The sequence below is a fragment of the Urocitellus parryii genome, chromosome 6, assembly GCF_045843805.1.
Source record: "Urocitellus parryii isolate mUroPar1 chromosome 6, mUroPar1.hap1, whole genome shotgun sequence".
NCBI classification, from domain to species: domain Eukaryota; kingdom Metazoa; phylum Chordata; class Mammalia; order Rodentia; family Sciuridae; genus Urocitellus; species Urocitellus parryii.
Window position 1 is genome coordinate 6,613,169 of NC_135536.1, and position 21,931 is coordinate 6,635,099.

Here is a 21,931-nt window from a genome sequence, read left to right on the forward strand (position 1 = left end):
TGGTCCCCGCGGAGCTCTCCTCCTGAACCAAGCCCACCACACAATGGAGGCTGTTCTGTTGCACAGAGCTGATGGAGCTGGCTATCTAAGACAGGGCTCATTCATCCCCTTCAACAAAGAAACACAAAGGGAAACCATTGTTTTTACAAGAAAAATAGAACAATTGTTAATTTCTCTAAAACTAATCACTGTTAATCATGACACAAGAGGCAGTACCACTGCTGTGCTAACATCCACAGTTCTCAAACAAAACCTCACAGATCTTGGTTTTAGCATGGGGGAAAATTCAAGCTCATAGACACCAAAACAACCAGGCAGTACTCAGCCATGAGCTATGGGTTCCACAAGAATATTCTGGAATCAAGTCGGTTTGAATACAGATTCTGCCCCTCCCTAGCTGTGTGACCTGGAGCAGTTTACTTTGCCTCTCTGAGCCTCAGCTGTTCTAGCTGTAAACCTCAGGGGGCCCATCCTTCCCCAGGACTGCAGGGAGGGATGACAAGCACATACACTAGCAGGCACTGGCTGTTTGTCTTTGCAAGAATAAGGCCCTCAGAGTCCCACCCAGGATGGCACTCCTATTGGGGAGTGCGATCCTCGGCCTGGGAAAGGACCTACATGCTACCACCACTGGGTGGGAGTCAGGACACGGGCGCCACAGCCTGGATGATCCGTGACAGCGGCTGGCCTGACCACGCCTGTCTCAGTCACTGACCCACTGGAGTGAGAGTGCACAATCTCAACCCTGTCCCACTGGCCTTCCTTTTGGAAGGTTTGTTATTCTTCAGTCTCTTCTGAAATGAGTTTCGTCCTGATCTTGTTAGGTCCTTTACATGAAAATGAGGACAAATCTACCTTGCCTTCCGTGTCCCCGACTCTTAGAAGTCATGACCTCACAGCCGCCGCGGAAGGCAAACGCACAGATCTGCGTCACTGGCTCCAGATCTGGGCCGGCAACTGCAGTCTTGAAGCCAGTGGCCCCGGCCAGCCGAGAAGGGGTCTCCCGGCAGGCGAGGTGCGCTCTGGCCACCAACCTGGGTGCCAGCAACCTCACCGCAGGTGCAAAAGGGACTCTCAGGTCAGGTTTTCCTGAGCATAAAAATAAACATCCAATTTGTCTGAACCCCAGCCTGCATTCCATCGTATTGGTGGAATCTGACCACTAATTGTTCACTAGGATCAGTCTAATGACCTGCAAGTCGACAGTCCTCTCGCAACGCCACAGTTTTTAACAGGCTGGTTGTTTTGGCTACTCCACCTGTTTATCTTCTTCCACAACTACACTTTTATGCACTTCCTATGTAAATGTGTTTGCTAGGGCATCTGAATTTTGCCTTGAAGACAATAATTAAAAAAAATAAAAGCTAAGCCACAGCTTTATATTTTCCCTTAAATCCAAAGCCGGCCCTTCTCTTGCATGAGGCCGTCCTTTGTTCTCCCTCACTGGAAACCCAAGACCAAGAGGGTTGGCGTTTCAGAGCACACAAAACTGGTTCAGCCCTACCCATAATCCTTCTGCTCGATAACAAGATTAATCATCTTTCCTCAAGAAGGGGCGCTAACAAAGAGTCTGGGGTAGCAGGCCCTTCACTTCAAAGGGCAGCACCCTACGTGCGTGGCCTCGCGTGGCCTCGAGGAGGACAACCCGGAGCCAACCGGGAACAGACGCTTGGCAAGCTCGTTAGCAGCCCCTCTGCCACTCCCACTCTCCACATACTGACAGAGAAGGGCCGCACTCAATTCTACGCGCTCACTTGCTTGCAAAACCAACAACAAAGCGGTTGGCAACTGAGGCCCAGGCAGAGGGCCCCGAACTACCTGCAGCCTCTGCTCACAGGTTGTCCTGACATTGTCAGCAGCCCTGTCTGCCTATCCTTCATGCCACTAAATCCTGACACCCTGAGTCCCTCGCAATGCTAGGGCCAATGCACCCGAGTGAAGGGACAATGGGCTGCAGGAGGACCCCAGGCAATTGCGGAAGGGTGGCAGACAGGCGTGGAGCAGAGGAGAAACGCTGACAGACACCTTTTTGCTTGTCCAAAAGGCCAGATGGCTTGTGAGCCAGGACAACCCTAGTCCAGCAACCAGAAAGGAGTCACCCCGGGGATGTGATTCAGAAAAGAATCATCAGCTACATTTTTAGATTTAGGATAGAAAACATTCACTGGCTAACTTGCTCTCTCAGTCTATATCCAACTCTTTTGTTGTCACATAGGCACACCTGAGCGCACACCCTCAATCAGGTACCCAAATGCCAAGTTGGTGACATAACCAGGGACCCTGCAGCTGCCCAGGCACCCAGTAATCCCAGCAAGCCTGAACTGCCAAAGTAGCATGCAGTGCCCTCTGGACGGCATCGATGCCATCACGCGGCTCTCACTCTCTTGTCCAGCGAGGCAGCGCACAGTCCCAAAGCTGGCCAGACGGGAGCCTAGTCACATGCTGCACCAACCACGCTACGATGGGGCCATGAACCACACTGTCGAGCGACACCATAGCTGGCTCAGTTTGCGTGAGCACATTTACAATGTGTGCACAACAAAGAAATAGCCCAACAACACGCTTACCAGAACATGACACAGGACTGCGTGTGAAGTGAGCCCCATAAGAGACGGGGAGCACGCGAGAGGGTCCCAGACAGATGAGTCTGGGTGTGCAGCAAATAAAGGAAAGTTGGGAAAGGCTTCTCCATGTGATTGGCTAGGATTCTTTTAGTTGGCAAATAATAATTATATGTATTTAGGGGGTAGGATGTATTGTTCTGATAGATGTACACATGGGGATGGCTAAATTGGGCCACTTAAGGAGCCCACCACTTCACCACCTGCTTATCATCTTCATGCTGAGAACTCTTGAGATCTACCATGTAGCAACTGAGAGATGTAATGACTACTACCTGGGCATCGACAGCAGACACCAACGAGAGCCCCGAGGAGACTCCCCAGTCCCCAAAACAAGCACGTCAGACTGGCACAGATAAGGAACAGGGATCTGGGGCACAAGGTCAAGCAGCTTGTCCTAGGCATCTGAAAAGAGCCATCACTCCTGGACGGGGCGTTGAGGGTGAGCTGAGTCCTAGACGGGGGGACAGGGCGGGAATCCACAAATAATGTGAGGGCCTAGAGGGCAGTGGAACAGGAAAGGATGGTCCCTGGAGTCCACAGGCTTGGAAAAGCTGCTTAGCCTCAGCTTCCTCATCAGTGGAAAAGGCCGATGGCGGCCTGTCCAGCGCGAGAGGAGACACTTCCGGGAAACCGTAGTGCAGATGCTGAGCAGATGTGGAGAGTCACTCTACTCACAAGCCACCGCCAGGCTTTGTTTATAACAGAAACGCAGATTCCTGCTGCGCAGGGCAAGAAGGACGGAAGGAACAAGCCAGTTGTCAAAGTCACTGAACCCTCCTGAACTTGGCTTTCTCGGGACAAGATTCTACCAAGTCTGGCTGCCTGGCTCCCCAGAAACCTGCTCCTTCCTGAGGATGCTGTGACAGGTGACTGTGGTATAATGGCCTTACAGTTCCCCAGGGACACATTCACCCACGGGCCAGGTTTCCACAGGAATGTCACAAGTGCTGGGCCAGTGTCCACAGATAAGGATGTGACAGCGTGTGGCCCTAGGAACTAATGTGGGTACAGGTCCAGCTGGGTCATCAGGACACAATGGCCTTCAGACTTACTCAAGCCTCCGGGACCCAGAATATTTCTGAATTTGGATTCAGACTTTAGAATGGATATGTGGAGCAAATTCTAGATATTGCCAATACCCAGTATAAGGCAGCACCTGCAATCACTCAAAAACACCTCTACAGAAGGCAGAGCTCTAGAGTCAGCAGAAACCTCGAGGGGCCAGATGGTTCCACTTGGGAGTTTCTGTTTCACCAAAAGTGATTTCAGGTCAGGTCAGTCCACCAACAAACTAGTTACCTAAAGCATTTGGTGTCCAGAGCTTTCTGAATTTGAAATCACAGATGAGGGATTACGGGCCTGACTCAGGGGCTTTGCCCAGATATGAGGTATCTGAGGGACACCCTGAGTTGGGGAGGGACCCAGCAAACAGGCAGAGCCCCACCCAGGTCCCCAGGATGCCTACCAGGGCTCTGTTCAAGCACTGGACATGCTTCCGGGCATCTGTTCATCCCAGGAGGAAACCACAGGAGCAAGGCTGCACTCCTACTCAGCCACAGTGACCAAGGGTCCCTTTAGACACGTCACACTGAGATTTGAGGGAGAAGAGGAATTGAAAACAAAGTGCAAGCCAACTTATTCCACACGTGGCTGTGGAACACAAAGCTCGTTAAATAGGACATTTGAGCAGACAGGGGATCTGCAGTTTTAAGACAATACCATGGTTTCTGTAGAAAACCTAGTAATGGTCTATGTTTTCTATATTCAGAAATCTGAAAGTCAGGTTTTCTCAAAGCAAGGCACAGCAGCTATGAACAATATTCAAGGTCCAGGGGGAAGAAATAAAACTCGCAGAAGAAAAGACAAAACTGCCCGTATCTTAACCTCTTTTTAAATCAAGTGCTTTAAAAGGTGAGCCAACAGATGGCTGTGGACGCAGCCTGGAGACCACCAAGAGGAGGCGCCAGGACAGCTGGGAGCCCTGCCACCGCTGCCCGCTGCCCTGCTAGGTCATGGCCCACCCACCTGCCCACTGTCCACATGAGGGGGGGTGTGCGCCGACACGCTGCCTCACCCACCTGAGAGTTCCTGAGACAAGGGAGGACAGGCCCCGTTCCCAGGGAGGCAGGGGCAAGAGGATGGCCTGAGCCCAGGAGGTCAAGACCAGCCCGGCAACACAAGATGCATCTCAAGAAACAAAACAAAACAAAAACCTGCAAAACACTAGAGGGGAGACTGTTCACATTGGGGTCACTTCGTAAGGTCAGTGGATGGGACAGAAACAGGGTGTGCCTTGGAAAGCTCCTACAGTGGTCCGCAGGTGGAGTGCACAGGGTTCTGCGTGGACTGCACCATCTCTCAGGAAATGCCTCCAAGAGTGGACAGATGGCAGTTCCGTCAGCTGAACCTGCAGAGTCCCGCCTGCCTTTAGAGGCCACAGTGAACGAATGAACACATACAGGGGTGTCCAGCCGAGTCTGGCACAGATGCCCCTGGCCCATGACCCTGCAAGCCCCACGCTCGGGCTCCACCTGCCATAACCAGAGGCAGGCTGGCTGTGAATGCAGGCCGCTCGTTACTGTGTAACACAAAAAATGTTTTGGTAAAACTGAAAAGCTTTCAGGACCAGAGGTTCTCTCTCAACAGTCACCATGATACAGACCGCAGGCCTCTGCATAACTACAGCACTGGAGGCACCCACGCCGCATGCCGGGCACTGTGCAGAGCGTCAAACAAAAAAGCAGCTCAGCCACCAGCCCTCAAGGAGCATCCAGCTGATGGCGGAAATGAAGGCACTCGGGGCCAACCACGGTGCAAGATGGGACAGGATAGGACAGAACAGGACAGGATGAAGCCAGCATTGTTGGAGGTGCATGGAAACAGGAGAGACAAGCAACCCTCAGGATCAGAGAAGAGTTCACCCAGGAGGCAGGCTGAAGCTGAGTCCCAAGGGATGGACACATTTCAACAGGAGATGGGAGGGGTCGGGAGGACAAGGCACAACCACAGAGCCAGAATAGTCTTGGCACACCATACACAGAAGATCCAACATGGATGACAACCTACTAAGTGTCAGGAACAAGAACAAGACACCCAGCTGCAACCACCAGGATGGCACTAAGAGGACACTGAGACAACATGTAGACACTTGCTGCTAAATATCAACATCTCCATAGATGACAATACGCTGCGTCTCCGAGCTTCCCCTGCAGACCCTGCCTGACCCCTCTCTCCTGTGCTCCCTGCCGGGAAGCTGCATCCTGGGCTGTGCCAAAAGGCCTCCCCAGGTGTCTCAGCCAGCTATTTCGCTGCTGTGACCAAATGACACAACCAGCGCAATTGTAGAGAGAAAAGGTTCATTCAGGGGCTCACAGTTTCAGAGTTTCCACCCATAGACAGCAGGCTCCATTCCTTGAGGCTCGAGGTGAGGATGAACATCATGGGGGAGTATGTGGAAGAAGGAAGCAGCTAACATGGGGATCAAGAAGCAGAGAGAGACTCTACTTTGCCAGATACAAATATACATCCCAAAGCCACGCCCCCAATTCCCACCTCCTCCAGCCACACCCACCACTTAGCTGCCACTCAGTTAATCCCTATCAAGGGATTAGTTCACTGATTGGGTTAAGACTCTCACAACCCAATCATTTCTCCTCTATACTTTCTTGCATTGTCTCACACAGGAGCTTTTGGGGGACACCTCACATCTAAACCATAACATTCTGCCCTTGGCCCCCAAAAGCTCACAACCATCTCACAATGCAAAATGCTCAAAGTTCAAGCCCAAAGTCTTCTCTGAGGCTCAAGGCAATCTTGCATTGCGAGCTCTGTAAAATTAAAAGCAATTTACAAGCATCCAATATATAATGGTGCAAAGTAAACATTTCCATTCACAAAATTAGGGGCATAGAAAAAAGGGATTGGACCAAAGCAAGACTGAAATCCAGCTGTGCAAACAAGTCCTGTAGCTCCAACGGACCTGTGTAGCTCCACCCCTGTGGCCTTGTTGGTTGCAGTCCAAGTGGCCTTTCTGTTCACTTGTCTCTGCTTAATTCCTATAGCTTTCCTAGAACAATGTCCCACATTATTGGCATTTCTTAATCTCAAGGGTCTCCACTGCAGCTTCAGCTTCCTCCTCACATCTCCACATTTGGCTTTCTCAGGGGGTCCCCGCAGGGACTCCGACCCTGCTGCCCTCTGCCTGGCCTCCTAGACCTTCTTTTAGAATCTTGGTGGAAGCCTCCATGAACCCCTAACTCCAGCATCTGCATGCCTGCAGAACCAGCACCATGTGGTTGACCCCAAGGTCTGTCGCCATCTCGAGCAGTAGCCCAGCCTCCAGGGATCATGACTGCAGCGGCCTCTGAGCATGTTGAAAACACTTCCTAGGCCCCCTGTGCAAGAAGGTGCCCCACTGTCAAGAGAATTTTCACCTTTACTCCCTGGAGCTTTAGATGGGTGTGGCCTTGCCAGCTCCTGAGATTCCCTCAAGCCATCTTTCCTACTGTCTCTGGGCAAAGTCTTTGGCATTTCTTTAGTGGCAGTAATGTCTTTAACAACTGCAGCTTCCTCGGCCCTAGTTTTACTCTGGCCTTTCAAGTCCATAGTTTTCTAAATATTTCTGTTCTGCTTTCTGCTCCTGAATATTACAATAAATTTGACTAAAAGCCACCAGCAATATCCATGGCACCGGCTGAATGCTATACTGCCTAGAAATTTCTTCCACCAGATTAAGATTAAGAAGTTCATCACTTTTAAAATCAGCCTCATAGAAAGTCTCAGGACACAGGCAAAATGCAGATAATTTCTCAGTCGGAACATAACGCAAGTGGCCTCTAGTCCAGTTACCAATAGTGTCCTCCTTTTCCTCTGAACACTCTTAAGTGCTGTCCTCACTGCTCAGAATTCTATTGGCATTCTGGTCTCCTGAGTTCCCACCAGAATCAGCCACTAATCTCCATACAACAACCTAAAGCATTTCCAGCTTGCACTGCCAAGCATCTCAAAATTCCTCCCACCAATTCCAAAAAGCGCAAAAAGCTTCTGAACCTCATGGTCAGGTTAGAAACAGCAATGACCCCCCTCTTGGTACCAATTTCCATTTTAGTTACCTTTTTTGCTGCTAAAGGACCTAACCAGAACAATTTTAAGGGAGGATAAGTTTATTTGAGGGCTCACAGTTTCAGAGATCTTGGTTCACAGATAGCCGGCTCCATTCCTCAGGGCTGAACAGCATGGCGGAAGAGTGTGGCAGAGGGAAGCAGCTTACATGGTGATCAGGAAGCAGAGAGAGGTCTCCACTTGCCAGATACAATATATACCCCAAAGCCATATCCCCATGCCCTCCTCCTCCAGCCACACCCCACCACTTCAGCTACCACTCAGTTGGGATTAATTCACTGATTGGGTTAAAGATTCAACCCAATCATTTCTCCTCTGAACTGTCTTGCATTGTCCCACACATGAGCTTTTAGGGACACCTCACATCTAAACCATAACACCAGGGGTGTGCCCAATGGGGCACTGTCCAGCAGATGGGAGGAGAGAAGAGACCAAGGTCAGGTCCAGATTCCCCAGCTTCTCCATGTGGGGCCACTGTGGGTTGGCTGGTCACAGCTCCTGTTTGGAGGTCCTGTCCTTGCAGCCCTGGCTGAATCCGGTCTGGTAACTGGTAACTGCTCCCCTCGCTAGAACTCTACCTTCTGCACCAGTCACAGGCACTACTCCAGCCCCATGGCTCAGTACACACCCACTTGAGCCTCCCTAACAGCCTCTTTATTAAATGCCCCTCAAATTGCCCAATGTGAGGTACAACTGCTTCTGCCTGGACTATGCAGCCACCTTGTTCAGGGCTCAGGACCACCTCCCCTTAGTCCACCTGAGGAACCTGAGGCCAGGAAATAATATGCAGTTGATTCGGGTCCAGTCATTACTGCAAATGCAAAACCAGGACGGGAACCCAGATCTCCTCTCTCCAACGCCCATGCTCCCAACCTCTGGGGAGTAATTTGTGGTAGATTCAAAGAATCCTGAAAGGAACAAACATCATCTTTGTTGCTAATTCTCAAGAATTACTTATTCATTTTGGACATGTGCAGCTTCTGCCTGCTTATCTTTTTAAATGGTCCTGCAAATGAGAAGCTCCAATCAGACGCTCATGTCAGTGAATTGTGCCCAATGTGCAAAAACAATCTCAAAAAAAAAAAAACTCAGAAATATTCCAGGACTCCAGTCCAGATCCTCCCTAGATCCTGGGTCCTACATCTGCTGTTTCCTTTCTTAGATTCTTAGCTCGTGGAGAGAGAATGCATGTTACTGGTGATGAGCAGGCATATGTCATGGAATTTCTTCAGCAAACATATGCCCCTCATCATTTCTCTACACTGCTCTGAGATCTCGTTCCAGCTCCCCCACCCTGGGAGCTCAGACGCGCGCTGCCACTCTGCCTGTCAGAGCAGCTTTTCTGGCTGTTAGACAGTGGGAAGGCGTGTTGGGCTTGGGGCCCAAGTCCCAGGGCTCCACACTGCCCTTCTGGAGTGTGGCCTTGCACTGGCCCTGGCTCAGGGGAAGAGCAAGCTTTTCACTGCTCTGATTCCAGAGGTGAGATGCTCACCCCGCATAGGCCGAGCGGGACTGTGGTGGTGCACCCAGCGCCAGGTAGGGACAGGGCACCCACAGTTCCGATGGCCTGAATGCTCAGATAACTGGCCGTCTCTGGGCACCCGGCCTATGCTTGTAGCTAGACGTTGTTCAATTTGAGATTCTATAACTTCATGATATTATTGTTTTACTTCTGAGAGTGAAGTAAGCCACTTGCAAAAAGAGGAACACTCTAAGTGGCACTTACAGGAGACCCTTGAGTGGCCAAACTCCGAGGACAACGTGAGAACAGGGCTTGGGCTGGGATGATAGAGGGAGTTCTGTGGTCAGTCATGTTAAGAACGAACTCAACACCACTGAGCTGTGCACTTGAACATGGGCAGGGTGCTAACTGCATGCTGTGCTTTACCACAAGTGGATCTTTTCTCTCTTACAGAGAAAGCAAGAAAGTAAGTAAATAGAACAAGGTTAAAGAAAAACTGAAGGTACAAACTGCCAACAGTGAAAGAGTGCTTTCATCAACTGTGGGTCTGCAGGTGGGCTCCTTCCCTTCGCACTGCAGTGCTGGGGCTGGCCGTCGGGGACCTCGAGCAAGCCACACCTGGCCAGAATCTGAAAGCTTCCTAGGCAGGCGGTGACCAGACGGAAATTCCCATTTAACATTCCACTGGGAAATGGCTCACACTCATTCAAAAGCATGTCCCCTGGGGGCTGGATCCCAGGGCACTAGGTTAGCAACGCAGGTGGCAGTGGCACCCAGGTCCACCCACATCCTGGGGTCGTGTCCTAGGGGCTGCACTCTGTGGGACTGGGGCAGTTCAGAGACAAATGAGGTTTCCATAGTGAAGAGTTGCCAAAGTGTGATCTGAAAGAGACTGTGAACACACTGCCTTGGTGCATTTCCTGTTGCAAGAATACCACAGACCGGGCCCATGGTGACAGGAGGTCTGAGGTGGAGGGCCACAGCTGGTGGTGGCCTTCCTGTGCAGGGCATCACACAGTCCTCTTCTTACACAACCAGGAGGGTCAATCAGGGAACTCCCCTATTTACCCAACCCAGTCACCTCCCCTAAACATCCTGGGATTACCTGTCAACACAGGACCCTTGGGGCACACACTGAACCACATCCAAAGCATAGCAACAGAGAAGCTTGCTCCAGACCCCCCAGAGGGGGACAGGCAATCAAAACCAGGTGACGTGCAGCAGCCTCTCCCAGAGACCAAGGGCAGACTTGAGCCAGCCCCTTCGCCCCTCTCATGCCCACCAGCATTCCCACCTGGGGATTCCTTAGCATGCCCTGGACTCAGGCTGCAATGCACAGCTCACATCCCTGCTCTTCAATGCACCAACCGCCTGCAGCTTGGTACTGAGAATGCTGAGCCTCTGTTTCCTCATCAGCCACAACAGAGGCAAGGATAGTGCCCACTGTGCCGGGGTGGGTGTAGCGAGGACCAGGTGAGACACACTGCAGTGTCTGGCGAACACCCAGGAGGGCACGTCAGCAGAGTTTTCGTCTCTTGTAACACACACACTTACACACTTACTCACGATGCCTGGCAATGGGGAGATTAAGCTGAATCTGACGTGGTGCCTACTTTCAAAAAGCACAAGCGCTGGCAGGCTGGGAAATAACTCTGTGGTGTGAGATATGATTAAGTAAAAGATGCAATGGGAACACATACTTTTACATAATTAAATTATATCAACTAGATAAAAGATGACTCTCAAGAAAGACAAAGAAATCACACACCAAATCAAATTTTAGTCTTTGAGAGCAGAGAGGTGTGGGCAGCCCTGCTTAATTACTTTCTAAGGGCTGATCTGGGGGAGCTGCTAACAGATCATTGTTATTATGGCTACAATGATTTTTGGGGAGTGGCCGCCAGGCTTCAAGCACAGGATGGGTCAGTAACACAAGTGACTCTGGAGCAGAAAGCTCTCAGGAGGTCCCCTCCCAAGGTTTCCAGGATGCTTCCCACTCTAAGGTTTTTCACCATGCTTGCGTCTACAATTGGAGCTAAAATATTTAATAACACTGAGGCACAAGAAAGCCCTAATTCCGTTCAGTCATTTCTTAACTGGAGCATATTTTTCTAAGAATGTAAGACTCTTGTTACGTAACTTTTTGGGGGCGATTTAAGTCAAATCTTTTACTGTCTAAAGTGCTGGGTTTGCCAAGAACTACTTCATTGTGTCAATTACTTTGGCTTAAAATAATGTGTGCTAAGACTGTCAAACCACCAAATGCTTTCCCCAAATGTTTCTACTTAGTGATTCAAGTGACAGTGTCCAGCTAGAGGCACTGTGTACTGATGGCGCAGGACAGTCCTGAGGCGTCAGGCTCAGCCCTCATCAGCCTGCACTCAGGTGGGGGTTAGCCTTGGAGATCGCAGGTCTGGGATGCCTTCTCTCTGAGCACCCAAGTATAGTGGTTCTTGGAGGAGGAGAGAGCTAGGTGTCATATGCCTCATGTGTACAGGTGCACATACGTGCATGCAGACATGCAGACGTAATACGTGTGGCAGCCCACGCACAAACATACACACGATGTCAAGGAAGTCAAGGCGAGAGCTTTCCCTCTTGTACACGTGTCATATGGGAGACTGGGGGCTGGTGTGTGTATTTGAGGAGGCCCTGGAAGATCAATTAGCTGATCTCTGAGTTGACTCCATGGACATTCATCAGGAAACCCACCATGGGCCTGGCACTGCCAAGGGGCAAAGGCCCAAAGATGATCCCAGGAAACAGCCTGGAAGGAGCATATAGTCTCAGGCAGGGCACCTGACCCCACTGGCTGGGCCCTGGCAGATGAGAGAGCCCAAAGGCACCAGGAGCCATAGGCCATACCCTGAAGGGCCTTGGGTGCCAAAGATGGAGAGAGGTGAGTGGAAGGCACTGGACCAGATCTGCCCAGAGGAGCACTCAGCGTCAATGTCTCCTTGGGCAAGTCAGCCGTGCCCACGGGTTCAAGTTCTGTCTCTGTGCTGACGGCTGACAAATACCTGTCAGTTTCAGCCCAGATGCCTCCCAGGCTCCAGGCCCTGCACCCACAGCTGCACAGCACCTCAGCAGGGCCCTCATGCCCCACACTGAACCCACCACCCACCCACCACCTATCCCCTATCTCTCACGGGCCTGGGCTCTGCCCTGGCTAGAGGAGGCAGGGCCTAGGATTGTCCTTGGTTCCTCCCCCTCCATCCCCTAAGGCAAGTCCAGGTGACATTGCCTGCAAGTATCTCCTGAGCCTTGCTCTCACCCCTCCCACGTAATTACCAAGGCTCTCCTGGGTGACAACCTAATGTCCTCCTCCACCCTGGTCTGCTCTTCCAGTCCACCTTCCCTGCTGCAGGGACAGTGATTTTAAATCTGAAAACCTAACCAGGTGCAGAGGCAGGAACCTGTAGTCCCAGCTACTCGGGAGGATGGGCTGGAAGGACTGTTTGAACCCAGGAGTACAAGGCCAGCCTAGACAATGTAGCAAGACCCTGACCCTCCCCTATACACACAAAAAAATCCTGAAACTCTGATCAAGTCACCCATGCCTCAGCATTGTCCCCGACACTCTCCCTGTTCCTAGCAACAAGACCAAGCTCCTTAGCATAGTCTCAAAGTCCCACGCCATCCTCCTGGCCACCTGGCTTTGCTTTCCTTTACCACATACTACTATCCTTCAGTTCCCAACAGGTTCTTCCACCAACGGAGGGCTTCCTGCAAGCTTCCCTGGGTCTGGAACATCCTTAGCCTCGCCCACCTGCCTGCAGCAAGAGGGCTGGAGGATGGCCCCTTCACCTCCCTTAGGAAGTAGCCCTGACAGAGCCCCAGTCCAAGGCCTATGACAGCCACCATGGTCCCCTGGGCTGCCCAGCACAGCCTATCCCTCTTGGCATAAATAACTGTGAAAACTGGAGGCAGAAAGGCCAGATTGGGGCCACTACTACAACCAAATCAAACTCTGGACGAGAACTGCTGGGGTCCAAGCTAAAGCAGGTGGGATGGATGGTCAGGTATTTGGGAGGCACAATCCACTAGACCAAGTGAAATGTGAGTGGGGAAGAAGAGCCCACTGTTTCTAGCACAGACCACATTTTTAACACTTGTAATTGCCTCAGCCTGTTGTGGGTATTCACCAAAAATGGGCAGAATGTGTCAAAATGACCTGGGGTCCTCCTGATGCACACCTGCCCACGTACCTCCAGCCTCGCTGTCTTGACCTGTGCTGCCCACCTTCCCTGGGAGACTGTTGGTGGGAACGACTGAGTTCAGGAGGTGGTCCCACCCTGCGGAGTATGCAGAGTGAAGGGCCACACCTCAAGGAAGAATCGACCCTGAGGGTGAGCGTCACTGGACCTGGCCTCTGGTTCCCCTCCCTCTGACAGCACAGCGTCCCTGCCAGGAGGCCTCCTGTCATTCCCACTGTGGGCAGCTCCGTGCCCGGCGTCCTGCCCTCGGGTGCCATGAGCTCTGCAGGTCAGGTGTGCCTCATCATTGGGGGTTGGGGAGTCACTAAGACAGAGTTTAAACATTTTCCAGAAAGCTGCACTTTCACACATGGCTACTCAGCAGACACGCGGGTTCCCACACCTCCAGCGTTGGCCAGTAAAGGAGCCCGTGGACCGGAACTGGAAGTGTCTGCCTAACGCTCAATTCCACGGTGAGTCCAGCACTTCACAGAAAAACTCTTTCAAACAGCTGTTTGTTAAAAGTAAGCCACAGAGGATGGCACTTGCTCCTGCTCAAGACTACAGTCTCCCCCCAACCTGGGCCCCATGAAAATAAGCAGAACTGTCCGACACCCAGGGAGCAGGAGGGCTGGGCGATGGATGGATGGCGGCCACACAGCAGGGGACTTCACAGCCGCTTTTCGTTTTTATTAGCAATGTTTCCAAAGGCATTTAAAACGTTTTGCTAATACTAGAACCCCTCTGTGAATAAGCCAGGGCTTTAAAGATGAATAATAATTTTTCCCAAAGGAAGCAGCACAAAATACCAGTGATTTCAGAGCCTGGAGCAGCCGCCTGGCCTGAGCGCTCAGCCTACCGCACGCTTCCCACTCTCCGGGGCCTGCCCGTGAACGCCACTTCCATGATGGGAGAGAGCTTTATGGCACAAGGACCGCAGAACTAGAAACCAAGAGCCACTTCTCTTCTCTCCTCCGTCCTCCACCCTCCACTCTTATTTTTTAAGAGAGTGTATGAAAACACTTCCACTTTCCCAGATATTAACAATGACCAATTAATGACTACTTTTAAAGCAGAGTTTTGTGCATTTTCCACCAAGAAATATGAGTTTGTTTGTAATGTCATAAATGTTTGTGGTTTGGCTATAAAATAAATTCCTTGCTGGGGGGGGGGGGGGCGAGCGCACCAATTAGCGATTCTTGCTTAGCACAGCGCTTGCTTTGCACTTTTCTATGGAGGCGTTTCCCTTTGATTGAGCTATCACAGAATGCTAAAGTCAGTACTCTGTCACCCGTGAGCATGCAAAAGAGGGCTGAGAACACTTCGTGTTGCAGAGTCCACATGCTGCCCTCCCAGGAGCACTGGGTCCTGGGTGAAATCCAAGTATTTGCCAACTTGAAAAGTCTACCGTTGTCTGTTAAGAGACCGTCACCAATACTATAGATGACAGAGGAGTTTAGGATGACTGGAAAAGGGGATCTTATTTCCCATAACAGAAAGATGAAAATTAAAACACTCTTTCATTTCCAAACTAGAGAAACTAACTGCAGTAGTTCAACGATTATTAGAGCCCCTTCAAAATGTGCCAGGCAGGTAGAGTGAGTTGGTCTGAGCGGCTCCTAAGCAGCACCCCGCGGGAGAGCGGGGAATAGAGGACACCCCCTCCAAGCTCTGGAGGGATGGAGAAAAGGCAGCAAGCCAGGACCAGACGCTTACGATGCTGATCGACTTCCCCGATATATTTCCTGAGTCCTGGGATTATTTAGACGATCATCATCTTTAAACACAGATGATACTGGGTTTAATCTGAGAGAGCTCTGCCTGCTGGAGGAAACTCCACCCCCCCACTCTCACACACATACACACACACACACACACACACACACACAGAGTTATTGAAACTAAGAAAAGAAAGGACTTGGCCATAGTACCTGTAAAACAGATAAGAACTTAGGTGAATATCAGCAAGAGGTAATAATGGGAATGTGGCCAGCAAAGGAGCGAACATGACCTTAGGCTGCAGTATTAGAAGGAGGACCTCAGAGGAGAGGACGGTGCTCTGCTGTGGAACACCACGTTCACTGTATCAAATTTGAAAATGGACACAAACAAAATGAAACAGGCGTAGAGGAGGCAAACCAGGATGATTAAGGGTCTAAAATTCCTTGTTTTTTAATGGTAATGTTTAGTCAAAAGAAGACTGAGAAGGAGCCATCGGGACTGTCTTCCAACAGTGGTGACCCAGTAACACGGAAGGAGCTGAAAACTCTTCCCTCCAGACCCTCAGGGAAAGCTGGGGGCCAAATTTTGACTCCATATCGGAAATGACAGTCTAAATGTTCTAAGAAGGAATGGACTAGGCAGGCAGGTAGTGAGCTCCTGAGTCGTGGGGCTCCCCCTGGCCAGAGCAGCTTCCCTCCCTTGGCTGGCCAGCCGCGTCCCCAAGTCATCAACTCTGAAGAAACCACTCAAAGACCTAAGACTGTGAAGCACGCCATGAGAGGACGTGCTCGGTCCTGAGAAACCCGTAGCAAGGATGGGCAGGGACGTGCGCTGGCACATTTGGCTGTGACAGCCAAGGTATCCAAAGGACACAGAAACAGAGCAGCAACATTTGTTCTTTGCCCTCACTTCTTCCCCTCTGTCATCCATTTTCTTAATTCCCATTCTTTTATCAGCAAGGGTCATAGAAAGAGCTGGATATTTAGATTTCAAAACTTCAGATCAATTCCTCAAAATGTTAAAAAAACAAAACAGTGACCACGTGACTCAGCAATTTCACTCCTAGGTATCAGCTCAAGACAAACATGTACATCCACTCAAGATGTGTCTATGTGTAATCCCAGCAGTTTAGGAGGCTGAGGCAGGAGGATTGCAAGTTCAAAGCCAGCCTCAGCAACTTAGCAAGGCCCTGAGCAATTTAGTGAGACCCTGTTTCTAAATAGAACATAGAAAAGGGCTGGGGATGTGGCCCAGTGGTTAAGCGCTCTGGGTTCAAGCCCCTGTACCACACACACACACACACACAAAAAGATGTGTGTCTGTGGCTGGTATAGAGAGGGAGGAGGAGGGTGGCACAGGAAGCCCTGGGGAACCAAGTCCACCACACCCCACGATGTCCATGTGCCTATATACCATGATGGATGCGCTTTTAATTACAATTATAATGCAATGATTAAAATAATAATAATAGGAGCTCAGTAAATCAGAGTAAGCCTGTCAGGGGAAGGGGAAAGGAAAGGGAAATGAGATGGACCAAATTGTGTGCAAGTAAGAATACAGCATAAGAAATCTCACTATTATGTATGATCATAACACATTAATAAAAAATATGTATGTGAATTTCATGGTGCATCCTTCACAATAGTGAAAAAGTGAGGGGAAAAAACCCAATGTGCACCAGCCAGTGAAGGAACAGCATGTTACCCACAGGACAAGACCTCAATGGCCATAAAAAGGAAGGGCACCCAGCCTGCATGGACGCGCTGGGAGAAAGAAGCCAGCAGTGGAGACGGAACGTCGTAGGATTCCACCTATGAGAAATGTCAGGATGCACAGAGCCGGAAAGCAGATGGGTGGCTGCAGGGGCTGAGTGGGGCACGGTGGGGCGTGATGCCACCGGGTGCCAGGGCTTCTCCTGGGGTGAGAAGGATCTTCCAACTCCCACAACTCTGAGAGCAACGGGTGAGCTAGTTCAGGGTACCTGAGTAGCTCCACAGAACTACCATCAGCAAAACAAGCACAGAGCCCCAGCCGTTTCCCAAGCCCCAACTGTGGGTTCTTTTAAAGTTCCCAAGGTCTCTCTGTGCCTCAGTTTCCCAAAATGTACAGGGAGGATGGAAATGTTATCGCCTCACAGGGGACTCTGAAGAACACCTACAGTGAAAGATGGTGTTTTCTAAACCACAAATTGGCTTGTAAAGCACAACTATTGTCCACTTTTCAAACTACTGCAGTTTTTTTTTTTACAGCATTAAAAAGAAGTCTGATTTCTAGCTCACACCACAGATTTTAAATACTTTGAAAAAAAAGCAATACACACATTTTCTACTTTAATGAGAGAGATGATTCATGAAAAATAAGACTGGGCAGCCTCGTTGGTAGGCCAGAGATTGTACAAGTTTATGTTTAGCAGCCCGAACAATTAAGTAGGAGAGAGAACAAGAAAAAGAGCGCACAGGGAAGAGGGAAATTTCATTCATTAGAACACATTTTCTTCTTTCTCCCTTCTCACTTATGCATTCTTTTGTCTTCATCTCTCTTGATAAAGTCTTGCAGATAATAAGGGTGGATTGCATTCTCTGAAGCTAATACAGTATAATGATGACTTCTGAGTCCTGAGTTCCCGCCACTATTAAAACCACGAAGCACATTCAACATATGAAAATGTATGAGTTCACATATTATCCCACGCGGTCCTGCCATTGTAATGTAAATCTACTTTAAAAAGAAATTTTGTTTCCAAAGTAGCTAATGAAATATCCAAATGTTTAATTTAGTTCTTGGTAAATGGTGTTTCTGTGGTGCACTGTTTTAATTGAATCAACATAGTAATTAACTGAATTGTATTCATTTGTATTTTCACTTAATGAGAGCCTCTTAAAATGAATGATTTCACATCAAAACATCTATTTCCTAAGTTGTCATCAGTTAAACATACATTTTGCCCCAAAGGCTATTCTTTTTTTTTTTTTTTTCCTTTTGGTACTGAGGATTGAACTCAGGGGCACTCAACCCTGAGCCATATCTCCAGCCCTATTTTGTATTTTATTTAGAGGCAGGGTCTCACTGAGTTGCTAAGTGCCTGCTGTTGCTGAGGCTGACTTTGAATTCAGGATCCTCCTGCCTCAGCCTCCTGAGCCACTGGGATCACAGGCGTGCGTCACTGTGCCAGGCTCCAAAGGTTACTCTTGCTTCAACTTTATTCATAAGGCAAACTCACCCTGCACAATACAGAGCTAATAAGAACTTTAAAAAGTCACCCAACAATATTTGATCTTGTTTGCTGGTTTAAAAACACATCATGTTTAAAAATAAGCTTAAACTGGGTGCGGTAGGGCATGCCTATAATCCCAGCAGCTCTCGGCAGGCTAAGGATCGTGAGTTCAAAGCCAGCCTCAGCAAAAGCAAAGCACTAAGCAACTCAGTGAGACCCTGTCTCTAAATAAAATACAAAATAGGGCTGGGATGTGGCTCAGTGGTCGAGTTTCCCTGAGTTCAATCCCCAGTACCTCACCCAACAAAAGAAAACACCAAGCTTAAGAGCTGGTTTTTACTTTCTTCTAGACATATTACCAGTAAAATATCATACCAATATCTCCAGGCTGGCAATTAACAGGAAAAGGCAGAAAACCAAAACATTCATGAGTCTTTGTGTAAGCCAATTTCATGACTGAATTTCTATTTAAGAACCATATAACCAGACTCTGGAACAACTGCTCAAATAAAAATATCTACAGCCACTTTCATATCCAAGTCAAACTGTCAATGATACAGCTGCCCACATACTAATTTTTGAAAGGCTTTATGGCTGGAAGTCATTTCATGTAATTTTCAGCCACATGCCCTTTACAATTAAGGCAAAGAGAATTCTACCATTTTTGGAGATCAAAAATAGTAATTTGGATATGATCAATCATAAGACAATTAAGGAAATTACTCAATATATTAATTGAAGAAGGGAATCAACCTGCTGGCATCCCACCACTGGACTATCAAGTACCCCAGTGGCAACAGTACCAAATCCATTCTACCCAGCCATATGAAAATCACAAGCTGCAAACCTGTCTGAGTACACACTGTCATGAAAAAGATGATAAATTTCACCAGAGAGAGAGAGAGAGAAAAAAAAAAAAAGAAACTCAGTATACAGGATGGATCAACACACTCGCTACTCTTTACTGCTACAGTGATACCTCTTGTTTGCAAACAGGTGTTAGGTCTCCCTAGACTACAATTACAATGAAAAATCTCTCCAGTTGCTCAAGACTCTAGAATTCAAAATTATCCCGACTGCAATGTAAGCATATTCTACAAAATACACATTTTTTTTCCTTTGACAAACTTTGGGGGTCCTCTGATGAAGCAATAACCCCAACATGTAAAAAAATAGGTGGTAAACTTTTGTGCATGAATTATCACACATCATGTTCTGATAATACATGCAGCGTGCTGTGAAAATCTGTTTCAGCCCTGCTAGTGAGACCAGAACTCTTCCAAGCATGCAGGATTTCATATTTGTTTACACGATGCCCTAGGCACAGGTAGGAATGTTTCCTTCTTGTAAAAAAATGCAACAAAAAACTATTATCCCATACGCCAAATAAGACGCAGCACCCTGGAGCCAGTCCTCGCCGTCTTTGCGCTGAAAAGCTCCGGGCTGCGCGAAACGGCGGGGCTGTGGGGCGGCCCGGGCGGGTCCCGGGGTCCCTCTGCAGCACACCCGCGCATCCCGGGAGTCGGCCGGTGCCTGGGGCTGACCGCCGGGCGCGGCGTCCAGGGCGCTGCTCGCCGGGGAACCGGGCGGCCGCGCCGCCGCTCCTCCCCGGGCCGGGCCGGGCCGGGCCGCCGGCCTCCCCGCCGCCTCCCGCGCTTCCCGCCGGGGTCCGCACGCCGGCCGCGTGCGCGGGGCCCGGGGCGAGCGCGGCCCCGCGGCCCCAGCACAATGCGCCGGCGGCGGCGGGAGCGGGGCCCCCGCGCGGCCTCCGCGGCCGCCGGGCCTGGCCCCCGCGCGCCGCCCGCCGCGGGCCCTCACCGTTGCAGAACTGGAGCAGCGAGGACGTGTCGTACAGGCTGCTGTAGCTCGAGAAGCCGTCCTCCATGCTGAGGCCGCGGGCCGCGCCCGCTCCCGGCCGGCCGCCGCTCACCCACACACTGAGCCGAGCCGCGCCGCGGCGGCGCTGGCGCTGGGGCCGGCCCTGCTGTGGCGGCGGCTGCCGCCGGTCACCATGGCAACCGGCCCGCCGCCGCCGCCCGCGCTGCCCGCGCCGCCCGCCAGGGGGCGCCTCGGCGGCGCGGGGACGTGGCGGGCGGGCGCGGCGGCTGCCTCCCGGCCCGGCCCTGCAGCGGCGGGCGGCCTCGCGGGGACAAAGGGCGAGGCCGCGAGCAGGGGCGCGGGACCCTGCCCACGCTCGGCGGAAGCGCTGTCCTCGCGCCGTGCGCAGCTCCGGGACCCAGCGCGGACAACTGGCAGGCGCCTCCCCGGGGCCGCGTCCTCCGAGCGCGCCCCCTCCGCCCGTTTCCCCCCGCGGCGGGCCCTGCCTCGGCCAGGACAGCGCGCAGCTGCCACCCTCCGCGGCTTCCCACCCGGGGCAGCCCGGCCCGTCACAGTCACAGCCTCGCATCTGCCTTCATTCAGTCAGGGCGAGGCCGAGGGTCAGGACAAAGTACCGTAGCGGGAAAGCGCGCCCATCCGCGAGTTTGCAACTTTTCCTGCCCCTATGAAAGCTAGGTCAACCTTCTGAGCTAACTACCCACCGCCAGAAGTGATGACAGTGCGGGCACTAGCGGTGAGGGGGCTCTAACCCCGATGGACTTGGTCCAGAAGCGACAGTGTGACGTTTACACCTCTGATGCACAACCACTCGTCCGTTGAGTTATATGGGCAAATCTGAAGTTTTAGGTGTGAACCTGTGTAGGTTGAACATAGCGGGGGATGTGTGAGCTATTGTTAGGGAACTTTGGGGCCTCCCTAGGTCTGGAGGCCTGTCTTTCTGGAATCTACTAGAGTAGATATCAGTAGGTGGGGGACGGGGTCTGTCACTCTGTGTGTGGCCCATTTAGTTTATGGGGAAACCAGGCTGCTGTTAGGTGCTGCAGGCAAAGGGGGACTTTTAAGGCCTATTCTTTAAGGAAAACAAGGATTGTTGACAAAGGACGATATATCGAGGATAAAAGCTGAAACTCCTAGGTGGGTGAAGGACAGTGGGCAGGACGTGCTAAGGATGTTGCAGGAAAGAAGGCTGCAGGACCTGCAGAGGGGCCAAGAAGCCTGCTCTGCCTGGTGAAAATGGATGGCTCATGTAGCAGACATTCGCAGAATGAGATTGGACTGAGGGCCAGGAGCCAGGGGAGAGAGTTCCAAGAGCCAGAGGGGACTAAACAAGACCCTGCAGGAGATGGAGGGCTATGTGGAGGTTTTCATGGGTGCACATGCTGATGAGAATGGGGCTGGGAGCTGAGTCTGTGTGTGACCTGGACACCAGGGGTCAGGGACTGCTGCTGGAGCAGCCCAGGGTGTCTTGAGTGTTCCAGAAATGAGCACTGAGGGCCTGGACAGAGGAACCAAGGTGGACCTGGGGGATAGGCAGGGACATCGAAACCTCCAGTGAGGAGTGCCCTGTGGCAGCTGGAGTGAGAGGGTTGGGCTCTAGGAGTCCTTGGCAAAGAGTTGTAAGTGAATTCAGTTGTAAATGAATTCAGGAGAGAGTGGAAAGTCAGAGGGGAGCTGGGGCAGAGCTTGGCAAGGGGGAGAGAAGGAAATTCCAAAGGAGCAGTTGGAGAGGCCAGAAGTTCCGCGGAGGATGTGG

The 21,931-nt window shown here is 51.0% G+C and overlaps 1 protein-coding gene across 6 annotated transcripts in view; it reads right to left on the reverse strand.

Annotated features, from left to right (window-relative positions):
- Positions 1-21,931, reverse strand: part of Eml1 (EMAP like 1) — a 166,192-nt gene that overhangs the window by 101,484 nt on the left and 42,777 nt on the right. For 3 of the 6 annotated variants that reach the window (XM_077799415.1, XM_077799413.1, XM_077799409.1), the window contains exon 1: positions 20,158-20,298. The exons of 2 other annotated variants lie outside the window; for them this stretch is intronic. In XM_077799415.1, the coding sequence (XP_077655541.1) occupies positions 20,158-20,224 (67 nt within the window). In that variant the 5' untranslated portion in view covers positions 20,225-20,298. Of the gene's footprint in view, positions 1-20,157; positions 20,300-21,931 lie in introns of those variants that run through there. One more of the 6 variants, XM_077799410.1, reaches the window with a different exon arrangement.